This window comes from Maniola hyperantus, chromosome 21, assembly GCF_902806685.2.
Source record: "Maniola hyperantus chromosome 21, iAphHyp1.2, whole genome shotgun sequence".
NCBI classification, from domain to species: Eukaryota; Metazoa; Arthropoda; class Insecta; order Lepidoptera; family Nymphalidae; genus Maniola; species Maniola hyperantus.
Genome location: NC_048556.1, coordinates 8,433,692 through 8,447,201, shown reverse-complemented (window position 1 = coordinate 8,447,201; position 13,510 = coordinate 8,433,692). Strand labels below are relative to the sequence as shown.

General features: G+C 33.7%; 2 protein-coding genes across 9 annotated transcripts in view; one reads left to right on the top strand and one right to left on the bottom strand.

Moving 5' to 3' along the window:
• Positions 1 to 13,510, bottom strand: part of pyd (zonula occludens-like protein polychaetoid) — a 119,674-nt gene that overhangs the window by 98,490 nt on the left and 7,674 nt on the right. The window lies entirely within an intron of this gene.
• Positions 7,129 to 8,230, top strand: LOC138403790 (uncharacterized). Its single transcript, XM_069505641.1, has one exon. The coding sequence runs from the start codon at positions 7,236 to 7,238 to the stop codon at positions 8,148 to 8,150; it is 915 nt and encodes a 304-aa protein (XP_069361742.1). The 5' UTR covers positions 7,129 to 7,235; the 3' UTR covers positions 8,151 to 8,230.

The window sequence follows — 13,510 nt, the reverse complement described above, 5'->3', positions numbered from 1 at the left end:
GTAGGCACTTGCATCAGCTTACCAACAAGTAGGTAGGTAAATACCTACACTGAACGTTTTTCAAAATACGTAAAACCCACGTCCTTTGTTAGTGGTGTGTGATAACCATTTTATAAGCGCGGCCTTTGACGTTTGATAAAAAGTTACTGATTTTACTAACTATAGTAAAACTACGTCAAATACCACATTCAAGGCAGTAGGGCTTGAGTCCTGACCTATATATATTACTAGCTGATCCCCGCGGCTTCGCCCGCGTAGATTTAGGTTTTTAAAGATCCCGTATAGCCTATGTCACTCAGGAATAATGTAGCTTTCTACTGGTGAAAGAATTTTTAAAATCGGTTCAGTAGTTCTAAAGATTACCCCCTACAAACAAACTTAACGACATCGGGCCGTGCAGCAGAAATCGTAATATTTTAATTTCGCCATAACTTCAAAACCAAACGTCCAATTTTAATCATTCAAAGACCTAATATTATCTCCATAAACTGTTCTTAGTGATGAAATCATTTATTTTGATAAGGATTAATAGCATGAGTAAAATAAACGCGTTTAAATGTAGTCCAAAAAAATTCAAGATTTTTAAATAAAAAAATGGTTGCTGTGCCTCACTCGACATAGATGGGTATAGTGTGTCGCGGACTTTTTTGTAGATATTTATAAGATCTACAATTAATTAGAACATTTTATGGTTCTATCTTTTATAGTTTAGGCAGCGTACGCAAAATAAGTAACTTTTCTGGTTGATTTTTTACACCTTGTGTCCGAAAAACCCAAATATCTTACGGAACCCTATTTTTTTCCAAAATAAAATATAGCCTATGTTACTCGTGGATAATGTAGCTTTCGAATGGTGAAAGAATTTTTAAAATCGGTCCAGTAGTTTTTAAACCTATTCAGTACAAACAAACAAACAAACAAACAAACAAACAAAGTTTTCCTCTTTATAATATTAGTGTAGATATGGCCTTTATTAAGCCGATTTTTTTTGTTTTTGTGACTAGTTCCGATTTAGTGACGCCCGAAATAAAGCAGCATTACAAAATATTGTCGATTAAATATCTTACAAAACCATAACTCAAACCAATCGAAAGTCTAGGTTACCTACCTAGCCTGATTGCAAATACTAACAAATTCAAGGTTCATTACAAACTGCATTTTTTGCATTATAAGAAATTCTGAATTGTTAATAATAATTTTACTAAGTATTGGAGTTTTCAAAAAAAAAATATTTTAATTAATTCAGCAGGTAGAAATTTGAACGGATCACTTAAAAACTAATAGCTCGACATTTCTGTGACCACTCCAAAATCAAACGGTCGAATAAAGGAAATTAGAAATGTGAGGTTGTAACAAATTCAATATGATTTACATTTAATACTGAGCAAATTACTAGGATTTTTGAATTCCGTAAAATATGTCATTATTTATGAATGGTTTAATTATTTATTCTCACTTTAATTTTTTTATAAGAACAATAATATTGTACATATTATATGTACTTTTTAAAGGACATTTGTGATTTTATCAGTACCCTTATTATAAATGCGAAAGTGTGTTTGTTTGTTGGTTTGTCCTTCAATCACGTCGCAACGGTGTAACGAATTGACGTGATTTTTTGCATGGGTATAGATAAAGACCTGGAGAGTGACATAGGCTACTTTTTATCCCGGAAAATCAAAGAGTTCCCACGGGATTTTTAAAAACCTAATTCCACGCGAACGAAGTCGCGGGCATCAGCTAGTATTATATAACTTGCCAGTTAGCTAGTTTAGAAAGGCAAAGTTGGGTTACAAGCGAGTCAATAAGTCAATGTAACAATGTAGACATTCACAGTTGCAATGGTGCGTTACCGACTACCGTCCGTTTTAAATGACGTAACCTAGCATGCACTTAGCATAACTTAACAGTTTTACGATCTTTGCAATGTTGCCAGAAAGCTAATGAAGGGCCCGTGGTGTTTTCAAGAGAAATGTAAAGTTGAAGTTCCAAAGAAATTATTAAGTTACTTACTTAGAAATTTCCATACACGAGTATATCCTTCCCCCGAAAGGGGCCCGCAAAACTCAGGAACACGGGGAGGTTACTTGGCTGGTACCCCAACTTATACCTACCCTACTTAACACATATAGGATACTTTTTATCCCGGAAATAGTTTATCCCGGAATTTTTAAGAACTTTATTCACGCGGATGTCGCGGGCATCATCTAGTACCTGCTTAATTTATCATTTTCCTTATAAAAACCGGCCAAGTGCGAGTCAGACTCGCGCACTGAGGGTTCCGTATTACAGTCGTATTTGTTCGACATTTTGCACGATTATGTATAAAAATACATAAAAATCTTTTTAGCGTATACATATTTAGAATATACCCTTTCAATTATATTATACCCCACTTGGTATATTAATTTTACTTTGAAAGTAGAAAATACTAATTATTTGTTCATGAGCCTATTTTTTTGTGATGTTGGTTACATCACATGGTTTTCGGATTTTTCCCGTAACGTGTGCTATAAGACCTAGGTACCTACCGGCCAAATTTCATAATTCTAGGTCAACGGGAAGTACCCTGTAGGTTTCTTGGCAGACAGACAGACAGACAACAAAGTGATCCTATAAGGGTTCCTTTTCCTTTGGAGGTACGGAACATTAAAAATTATGAAATTTCAATGCAAACAAACAAAACAGTACCTACATGGAGTAGGTAGGTACATGTTTGAAAAGGTTGGAGTTGCATTACAGCATTAAACAGACTAGCCTCAGCATTTTATTTACTTATAGAATAAACTGAAATGCTAGAGCACGTGTATTTTACTATCAACTATATAAAAGGCTAGTGCCAGTTTGTTTATACGTCCGTGGTCGGTTAACACGCATGTAAAGTTTGCTGACCTTTCCCTGCGTTTTACCATTTACCACCTTTTACTAGTGCACTTTAATTAACTAGTACTACGTATTCGTAGCTTTTATTATGTACGTGGGTGCAGTGCTGTTTTCAGGGTTCCTTGTTAAAACCAAAAACCCCTTCTTTCTTTATTTTTAGGCTTCCGTACCTCAAAAGGAAAAAAGGAACCCTAATACGATCACTTAAGTCGTTGTCTGTCTGTCTGCCTGTCTGTCGTGTCCGTCAAGAAAACCTATAGGATACTTCCCGTTAACCTAGAATCATGAAATTTGGTAGGTAGATAGGTCTTACAGCACAAGTTAAGGAATAAATCCGAAAACCGTGAATCACAAAAAAAAAGGATTTCATGAACAAATAATTAGTTTTTTCAATTTCAAAAGTAAGACCTATACCAAGTGGGGTGTCATATGACAGGGCTTTTCTAAAACAGAATTTTATTTATTTTTCTGCATTAATAGTTTTTGATTTATCGTGCAAAATGTCGACAAAATACGACTGTAGTACGGACCCTTCGGTGAGCGAGTCTGACTCGCACTTGGCTGGTTTTTTAAAGGTTTTGTCAATACTGACAATTATAAAAACTTGACCAGTAACTAGTTTTGGCTTTTGTTACAAATACTGTTTTCAGAGGAGACCCATGCTCAGTAGTGGGCCGTTGATGGGTTGATCGTGGTTGATAATCATCATCATTATCATGGTGACTGTTTTCAAAAGTCAGAATAAAATTAAAATATCTAATAGCCACCATGTAAACATTCCAATATTATTTATCTTAGTTATTTTATACCTACTTAAATTGTACCACAATATTTTATCTAGGAACGAAAATCTAGGTCATGCAAATAATATCTACAAAATACATCATTTTGCAATGAGTAGACAAGGGATAAATGCCACACAAAAATCTCGATACAAATTATGTCTTAATTTCGCATTTAAATTTTAAAGGAGCGGAAGTCATTAATTTAAAATTCAATCATTCGTTATTCAATCGCGTTGTTTGGATCTGACACCTATTAGAAATTCGTTCAGAATTCACATCCTCAAAAACAAGTCAATGTATGCAACTTTTTCTTTTTGGACCTAATGGAAACATAAAATCATGTAACTTTTAAAGTTTCTACATAAAAGTCAACCACAGGTACATCTATTCAGCAAAAAAACTACACAATACTCGTACCTATAGTGTGTAAGATACTGTATCCACTAGGATATTATGTATCCTTTCCAGACCTTGTAAGTAGACAAAGTCTGGGCCTATAGCTAGACTGAAATGGAATGGTTAGTAATTAGAGGCGAAATAAATAAACTACTTAAATACAATCAGACGAAATCAGATGAAAATTAGGACATATTATTGTTAAAAATCAACGTAGAGATATTTATCAGTTGCTATAGACTTTTATTCCGACTAGCGACTGTCAGCTCTCCCCAGTTACCCTCAATATCCTGTGCCGATGATAATGATAATTTTGTATTTCCTCCAGTAACAATCAAAGCAATAACAGGAGCAAACGCATCCATAACATGAAGCTCATAATCTTCATTTATTTGAGCTCCTTTATTTTTTACGCAAAATGCGGATTATTAGGTGGTTTGCTTGGCGAACAACTTGATTTAACTAACGGAAAAGCTGTGAAAAATGTTGTGGGAACTCTGGATAAGGAAACCAAGGAAATAGTTGAAGACTTGAATGGTTTACTAGGCCCTAATGAATCAAAAAATAATGAACCAGTTGAAAAAAATGACGAGAAAGGTGATAAGCGCCAAGATACGACAACGCCGGTGATTAGTAAATTTTCTACGGCTCCGGTAAATCATGCTGAAAATAAACAACAGACTACTAAACAAGACAAGCCTAAGGATGATATGAAACCTGCTACTCCAATGGAGGAAATCAAAGCAGAAGCTAAAGAAAAATCGACTACCGAAGCTCCTATAAATACATCGACTAAAGAATCAGTTGTTACTGAAAAAATTAAATGAATTAATGAATACAAAAAGGCAATGCTCTATCGATAAGAAAATCATAATGTTATTTAACTAAATGATGGAAGATACTTTTTTAGTAAATATTATGATAGTAATAAATAAATGTAAAGTATTGTTACTGTCATTTATATCATATCATATCATATCATATATTATCATATCATGTAAAAATACATAAAAAACAATAATATATTATTATATTAATTAATCTTTTATTAAAAAATAAAACGAAATTCCAAGCAGTATTTCTGCATTCTTGCTATCATGAATTTGTATTTGTATTTGTATTTATTTATTTATTAAAGAAGAATATTTGCAGGTTACAACAAGTTTGGTGCATTCATAAACTTTAAATAAGTTTTTCCGTACACCAGTGCCGTCGACAGTCGATAGGTACCTACACGTAACATTAATTTATTGTTATACTCAATACTTAACAGCTAACTAACAATTACTTAATATAAACTAACAACATTAAGCTAAATGTGGGTTATTTTAAACTTACTATACATTAAAAAGTATTTTAGACTTAATATACATAATAGGTAAAAAACACAATCATTTATATAATGTAGGTAGGTAAGAAAACGTTCATTATTAAATATCACAGCGGAGTAGTAACATACCACGAGCGTAAGACGCTCACTCACACTACTTCGTGTATTATATTTTAACTGGTACAGGCTGATTACATTATTAATTTAAGTTCAATGTATATATGTTATAATTATTTTGCTGATGTGTAGCTTAGTGTAGCTTAGTGTAGTGTAGGGTTAGTGTAGCTTATTTCAAGTGAAATGTGTAGATGTAGTTAATGTACACTAACTACGTAGGTGTAGTAGTGTACTCAGTCATACACCATCGACATAACTAAGTCGATAGTACATGACTAAATTGTTAAGTTCGTTATGAGTAAGTAGTTAGTGTTAATTGTAGATAGAATTTTTTTATTTTGGATTTTAAATTTTTTTCTGTAATAGTGTCTCTCAAAGGTTGGGGTAATTGATTGATTAGGTTAGGTATAACATAGTTTAGCGTTCTTTTCCCATATAGGTTATTATATTTAGGTAATTGCAGTTTCACATTATTATTTCTGCGAGTGGAGTGCACTTTCTGCACTTTTCTAAAATTTGAGGCAAAGTAATGTTCCGTTAATAATGTTAGTTCTATTTTTTCGTGAATTGGTATAATTTTACAAAATGCAAATAATTTTCGGTAATCGTCTTTAAAGGGCAATTTTAGTTTATTCGGGACTATTTTTTTTAAGATGCGCAACTGGAGTGAATATATTCGATCGAGATGCGTTTTATAAGTTCTGCCATAGCTTGACAATCCATACTGTATGATAGATTCTGCTAAAGATTTATAGAGTAGTAGGAGGGTTTTGTAGGGTATTTTGTATTTAATTAAAGAGAATTTTGCTAATATTGCTCTTAATCTATCACAGACACGATTAATGTGATGTTTCCAATTTAATCGATCGTCAATGATTAGACCAAGGTAGGTGTGTTTATCTACAAGTTCTATGGCATCACAGTTACAGGGAATTTGGACGTCGGTATTTTTCGCATGAAGGCAGGGATGTGTGTGCGCTATTAATTTAGGTATGGATGAGCTTCTATTATGACTAGTGCTAATGTACATTAGCTTCGTTTTGCTAGCGTTAAGAACTAATCCGACGTCGTGTGACCACTTCACCAGTATATCAAACTCTTTTTGCAGTTTCGTTAGGGCCTCCTCCACACTACGACCAGCGGCTACTAGGCAGGTGTCGTCTGCAAACTGATAGATCTCGCACTGTTTAACTGTATTGGAAAGGCTATTTACGTATACGAATTATTAGTATTACGAATAAGTAGGTATATAAAATATAAATGTACTAACTGACTTTAATGTTTAATTAACCCTTATCATATTAATGGTTTGCCAATCAATAATAATATAATAATTAGTAACTAGGTGATACCCGCGACTTCATCTGCGTGGATTTAGGTTTTTAAAAATCTCGTGGGAACTCTTTGATTTTCCGGGATAAAAAGTCTTGTAGCCTATGTCTGCCCCCGGAATTTAAGCTAACTCTGTACCAAATTTCATCAAAATCGGTTAAACTGTTGGGCCGTGAAAGCTAGCAGACGGACAAACACAATTTCGAATTTATAATATTAGTATGGATAAGTAAATAAGTATGGAAATATAGATAAACCCAGTAACAAGGCCGGTCATTCTCGATGTCCTGTATTCTTGATAATAATGATTTATCTTGCATTTCTTCTAGTATTGATCAAAACAAACACCAGAGCTAACGTATCGGTGAAAGTTGAAGTTCGGATCGGAAAAAATGAAGCTTTTACAAATACTTTGTTTAAGTTCCCTGTTTTTGTGCGCAAAATGTGGCCTCATAAAGAATTTTCTGGGCTCGGTAAGAGAAGAAGTACACAAACTGACAGAAGGAAACGTTGTCGTTAACACGGTGCACGAAATAGTGGAGGTAAAGAAAGGCATGATTAATGATTTGAGCAACATAATTTTGAATTCAAAGGATTATATGAAACCAAACAACAATGATCATTCGAATAAAAACACGCCACAACAATTTCAACCACACAATACATATAACAACGATATTTTATTATCTGTTCCGAAACCTACAATTAATTTAAATGAAATCATTCCACCGGTCAATACTAAACCTTTACCAGGAAACGTTCCCATACCGGAATATTCAACAATTAATTCTAATCCTAATAAAGAGGATCACACCATACAAACATCAACAGAATTAATCAAACCAATAGTTTTTAACGAAAACGCTAGCAATGTTGATGTAAACGAATATGAATTTGGAATAGAACCGAGAATAGCTCGCCAAATATCACCATACGATTTTGAGGACACTACACTCGAACAAAGAGATTCAGATAAACCTGATGATGAAGTAAGAAACCCTAACCAAATCGAAACTTTTATCAATGACAAAAATATTCTTATCAATAGAGAAAATGAGAAAACTATGATAAATTTTGATCCTCCACTAAACAACAGTAGTGTAATTGGAACACAAGTAGTAAACGGATGTCCTGAGGGTTTTGAAATCGCTGCAGATGGTTCATGTAACATGTTTTCCGTCGCCTTGAATCCTGGAAACGACACGAAAAATGAAGAGAAAAATAGTAAAGCTAACTTCGTTGGCGGTTGCTTTATTGGCTACGCACACGCTGAGGAAGGCTCGTGTCAGGAAATAATTTACGATTAGTTTTAAGCAAAACAAATGCTTTTTATTTATCTATTATTTATACAAGAAAGTTATAACAATAAAGAGAAAAAGAAATAAAAGTGGACAGGGAAGCACTTATCTCTATAAGATATATCTACCAGTGACCATTGGTAGTGCGAGAGGTTGTAAGAAGTGGAAGTTTTTGAATGAGTTGTGTGTGGTTGGTATTGCCGTGGTTTTCATAGTTGAACCCATGAACCTTAAATATTCTACATAAAAAGTAACAGGTATCTGCTTCAATCATATATGGTGTTTATAGTTAGTAGTCGCGTGTGTGTATTTGTGTAGGTAGATATAATGTGTATGTAAGCAAATAACATTAAATATGTTGTAACTTGTATCCATACTGGGCTGTAAGATCTTGCATTCTTGATATTATCGTCAGTGTGGGCGTCTGTTTAGATATGTTTGACTGCCTCTGTACTGTGATTAATGATGAATAATGAATAACGATGTCGGACGCCTCAAGTCATCCTCAAGTACTTTAATAAGAGAAGTTGATGTCATTCATTTAGATTTCTATTGACAACAATTTTTTTTCTACCTAGGTTTTTAGACAGTATTTGTGATTGGACCGCAACGGCCCAAATCCAACAAAGTACTAGTACTAGTAAATAATACTTTGTTGGACTTGAACTTTTTATTTATTGCTGGGAAATGCGTTGGCATCCCGTCCGTAGCTCCCACCAGGGCGGCAGGCGGTGATCCACGTCGCCCGCGTCCCATACTTCGCTTCTGCTAGTCAGAGAGACACGCGTACGCATCCAAAAGGGACCAGCAGCACCCAGGCACACTGGGAGGTTACCTGGCTGACACCCCTGTTGGACAGACTGGCTCAACACAGTCTCAAATAAAAAAAAATTACAAAAAAAATAAAAACCGACTTCGTTACACAAACACTAAAAATTGAAAAATAATTTAATTTATTACCGAATATATTATGTATACAAGAGTTAATATAGTTCCATAATAATACTTTTTGGTGCCGGTGCCAATTAGCTTTAGCTGCGCGAATCGTCTAGACTTCATATTTTTATGGGACTCCACAATGGCACCTCATTGGCACCGACCCCAAAAAATATTATTATGGAACTATATTAACTCTTGTATACATAATATATTCGGTAATAAATTAAATTATTTTTCAATTTTTAGTGTTTGTGTAACGAAGTCGGTTTTTATTTTTTTTGTAAAAAATTTTTATTTCACAATTTTTAGTGGCTCCATGGAATTATGCTATGACTGGTTAAAAATCTACTGTTTACTAAGCTATTACACTGATCGCGAGCAATTTACTCTTATCCGTTGAGGAGTTCCAGTATCTATCTTCGAAGATGTTCATCAGATCTTCACCAAATTGAAATGGGACCAACTTTGAAGTATACCCTTTCAAACAAAAAAAGAATTTTCAAAATCGGTCTAGGCGTTTTCGAGTAATCGGGGAACATACATAAAAAAAAAAAAAAAAAAGATTCCGACGAATTGAGAACCTCCTCCTTTTTTGAAGTCGGTTAAAAATTAATCTTGATGATTATTCAAAGTTCAAACTGAACGAACGAGTCGATTGTGTAAGGGACTGTTGTGTTATTGTTAACTTGTTATGCAAACAATTTTGCAAATAAAACATTTATTTATTTATTTAGAAAAGTTATTTTTCAGGCGGAAATTTAAAAATTACCATGTATTCGAAACATTTTCTGTTTAAAAGATTTTATTGATATTCTCGTTGATTTATCAAGAGTCAAGACTTTGTAAATATTACGTAATTTTTTTATCATAAGTACATATTAACCTATGTTGTAATTTTATCGATTTGCTGTATAGTTACATTTTTGTCGCAATAATGAAGATGTTCATACTTGATTCATCGACAGGGTTCAATGAAACTTGATAGCAATTAGGATTTAGGCCATTCGCTAGATTGGACTAATCAAATCAGCGAATGCGCAGGCTGAATTCTTTGTTGCACCTACTTCAGCTCCTTTTACCACCATCTTTAAAAGCTAGAGACAGATTCCAAGATAAGACGAAAAGTGAAATTAAATAGATTGTAGTTTATCAAGTTACTAAATAGATGGAATATTGGAATAAAGCTTAAGCTTCTTATTAGATTTCGACAAACAGAAATCAAATAAAGTAGGGCTTATTGCGTTCGAATCTCGGTCGAAAATATTTGCCGTCTGGCAAACTTATTTCGGATATTACGTATTCAAAGTTCTCTTTATTTGATGGGTTTATGGGTCAATAAACAATTTTATATACTTTAATGTTTACATAAAACTGATATACGTAGTACGATTGACACAAAGTTACATAAACATAGAATATATTATCTACTTATGTACTATGTTTGTAATTTGTATTATTATTTATTAGTACATAAGTAGGTACAGCTATTAGATAAGAAAAGGTCTTTGTCAAAGTCGTAACCGTCCAATAGAAAAGCAATCTACGTTTTATCTCTTTAGTCAATGTTCGAATAGTCTAACACAAAACATATTTTACCAAAGTTTCGTCGATAAAAAAATCCGCAAGAGACTATCGGTGAAGCTTTATGGGAGTTTTCGTGACTTGTTAGCAAAACTCACAATAATACATGATTTATATTGTGATAAATTGTGAGTAAATAATAAATCAGAGCAACGTATCGCCAAGTAGAGCGAAGAGTTCCCACAGCTACGTGACGATAAGTCGTGTCTCGGGTTACCATTTCGGCGGCGAGACTAGTCAAACGTGGTTAAACTACAAAGAATCCAATTTTACCAAAATTTAGCCTAAGTAATAAAAATATCTACAAACAACTCAAACAGCCTATACGAGTATCTCTAAAATACTAAAATTTGCAAAACATTTCTTTAAGCATCTCTGAGATGCTTGAAATCTTTTTCGGCCCTGCCCCTTCGTTTGATTCAGAATCTAAAATATTTTTGCTTTGTAACCTTTTTGCAACTCTAAACATTATAATGATATGTAGTAAGTATGTATATTGTATATCTATTAATTATCTATTGATTTTTTCGTGACTTCCAATTTCCGTATTTTTCACGCTCATTTCGGGCTACCTCACTAAGCATGTTGAAAAAGGCGTGATATTTAGATAAGTATTCATTGTAATTTGCAAAAAATATTTTTGCTAAAGGAGATATTATGTATTGTTTTAACTATTGATTGGCTTACTCTAGCTCGTATCAGTAGATTGGTTAGCAACAAGTGTATTTTAGAACCCATTCTCAAGAGTCAAGCTTAAACAAACACTGGCGTGTAATTAAGATTTCCGCAGAAAAGCTTCGGAATCATTGAACCTGGTTCAATCGCTGCCGTGTCAAAACAAATTAAGCACGCTTTACTCTTTTTATAACATTACTTGGATTCAGTAACTTGAACACAATAGACAACGCGTTTTTTACACACTAAGTTCAAAGACCATACAGCCTAGTTTATGAGAAAATTGAATCTATCTTCGAAATTCTTGTACAGCACAGAATCTCTACATAGTATAAAACAAAGTCACTCTCCACCGACGTCTGTCCCTCTGTACGCTTAACGGATTTGGTGGTTTTCAGCAATAGATAGTGATTCAAGAGGAAGGTTAATACGTTCATTTTCTGAAATATTACGGTAAGTATTCAAGACTAGCTTGTTCCCGCGCCTTCATCAGCGTGGACTACACAAATTTCGAACCCCTATTTTACCCCCTTAGGGGTTGAATTTTTGTAAATTCGTTCTTAACGGATGCCTACATTATAATTGCTATCTGCATGCTAAATTTCAGCCCGATCCGTCCAGTGGTTTCCTTCAATCAGTCACCCCTTAAATAATCTCTCTTCAAATATAACAAAGGCTGTCGTTTACTAGTTACCTGCAAGTTGCAACGATCTCTATATGCTAGATATCTCCCTAAATTTATTTAGGTACTTAAAGTATGCTTCACTATTCAATACGGAAAGTGCATCTAGCATTCTTGGCATGATTCCACACGGACAAAATACATGTCTATGTCTACATACCTATTCCAAATTAAAATTATGCGCTAGACATCCGATTATCCGACAGACTTTTTCATACTGGTCTGAACTTTAAACATTTTCCCTCCTACAAATAAACCTGGAATAGCGGTGGAATATTTATACTCTGTTTTGTCTTTTTCCTTCAAATGTCAAATTACTGATGACAGAGAAAGACAAAACAGAGTATAACTATTCCACCGCTATTCCAGGTTTATTTGTTAGAGGGTTAGTAAATAAATTGTTAATAAGTTAGCTGTAATTAAAGTAGTACTTATCTAAAAAATGTAATGTATTTTCTTCAAATATTATTCAGGGTGTAATTAGAACTCTAGCAAAAACTTAGTATTATCTAAACATAATCCAATAATTAGTATCAATAACCATTGCCCCCGCAATGCATTGCGTGCAAAACTCGGGGCCAATGCCCCGACTATGACTTGGCATTGACCTCGCTGCACCTATCTACGCAACGTTCGTAAAAATATTTAGGCTGAAATTATTTTTTTCCGAGTAATGGTTGGTACCTAATAATATGTTTCTTGTAAGTACCTACTAACCAACCTTAATACTCTCATAGTTTATTTATAAAATGGATCTGACACAGACAGATACTAGACGAAATTATAATGAGTCCTTGTTTTACCACGGAACCCTAAAAATACGTATCAATAGAATAACTAAAACTAGAATAAATAAATTATAAAGAGATTAACTGCTACAACAATAATAATTATTGTTTCTGTAATCATGAGAAAATTACTAGGATTATTATAATTGAAAAAAAAATAGGTAGGTATTACATAGTAAGTAATAAAATAGCATTGTATTAATAATGGACGAAGGTACATAATATAATGTTATGTATTTAGGTATGTCGGTTATTGCGTTACAGAGTCATATAATCCACTTACTTAATTAATTGTCTCAATTACGTATAGTCCTTGAATTTGTGAATTTGGATTCATTAAATCTAAGGCACTTGATTTAATTACTGAATCATCATTATAATCTAGTCAAGCTTTAAAACCTTTTATTAAAAACCTCAAGGGTGCGTCACCGACATGCTCGTGTTTAGTTCGGAGTGCTATAAATATGAAAACTAAACAAGTAATACACAATGTAATTTTTGATAACTACAATTAAATTGAAAATCCAAAAAAACTGCAATTTCGTAGTTGTAAGTTTTCACGTCTGTCACACTGCCAATAGCCAGTTATCTAAACTAACTCCGAATAGTGAAAAGCATACCAAGTTCCCCATCATCATCACAACCCATTGCTGGTCTCAACTCAGAATGAGAAGGATTTAGGCCATAGTCCACCTTACTGGCCT

What these genes read in the sequence shown, in the direction of transcription:
- LOC138403790 (XM_069505641.1), top strand. Translation starts at nt 7,236, where the DNA reads ATGAAGCTTTTACAAATACTTTGTTTAAGTTCCCTGTTTTTGTGCGCA.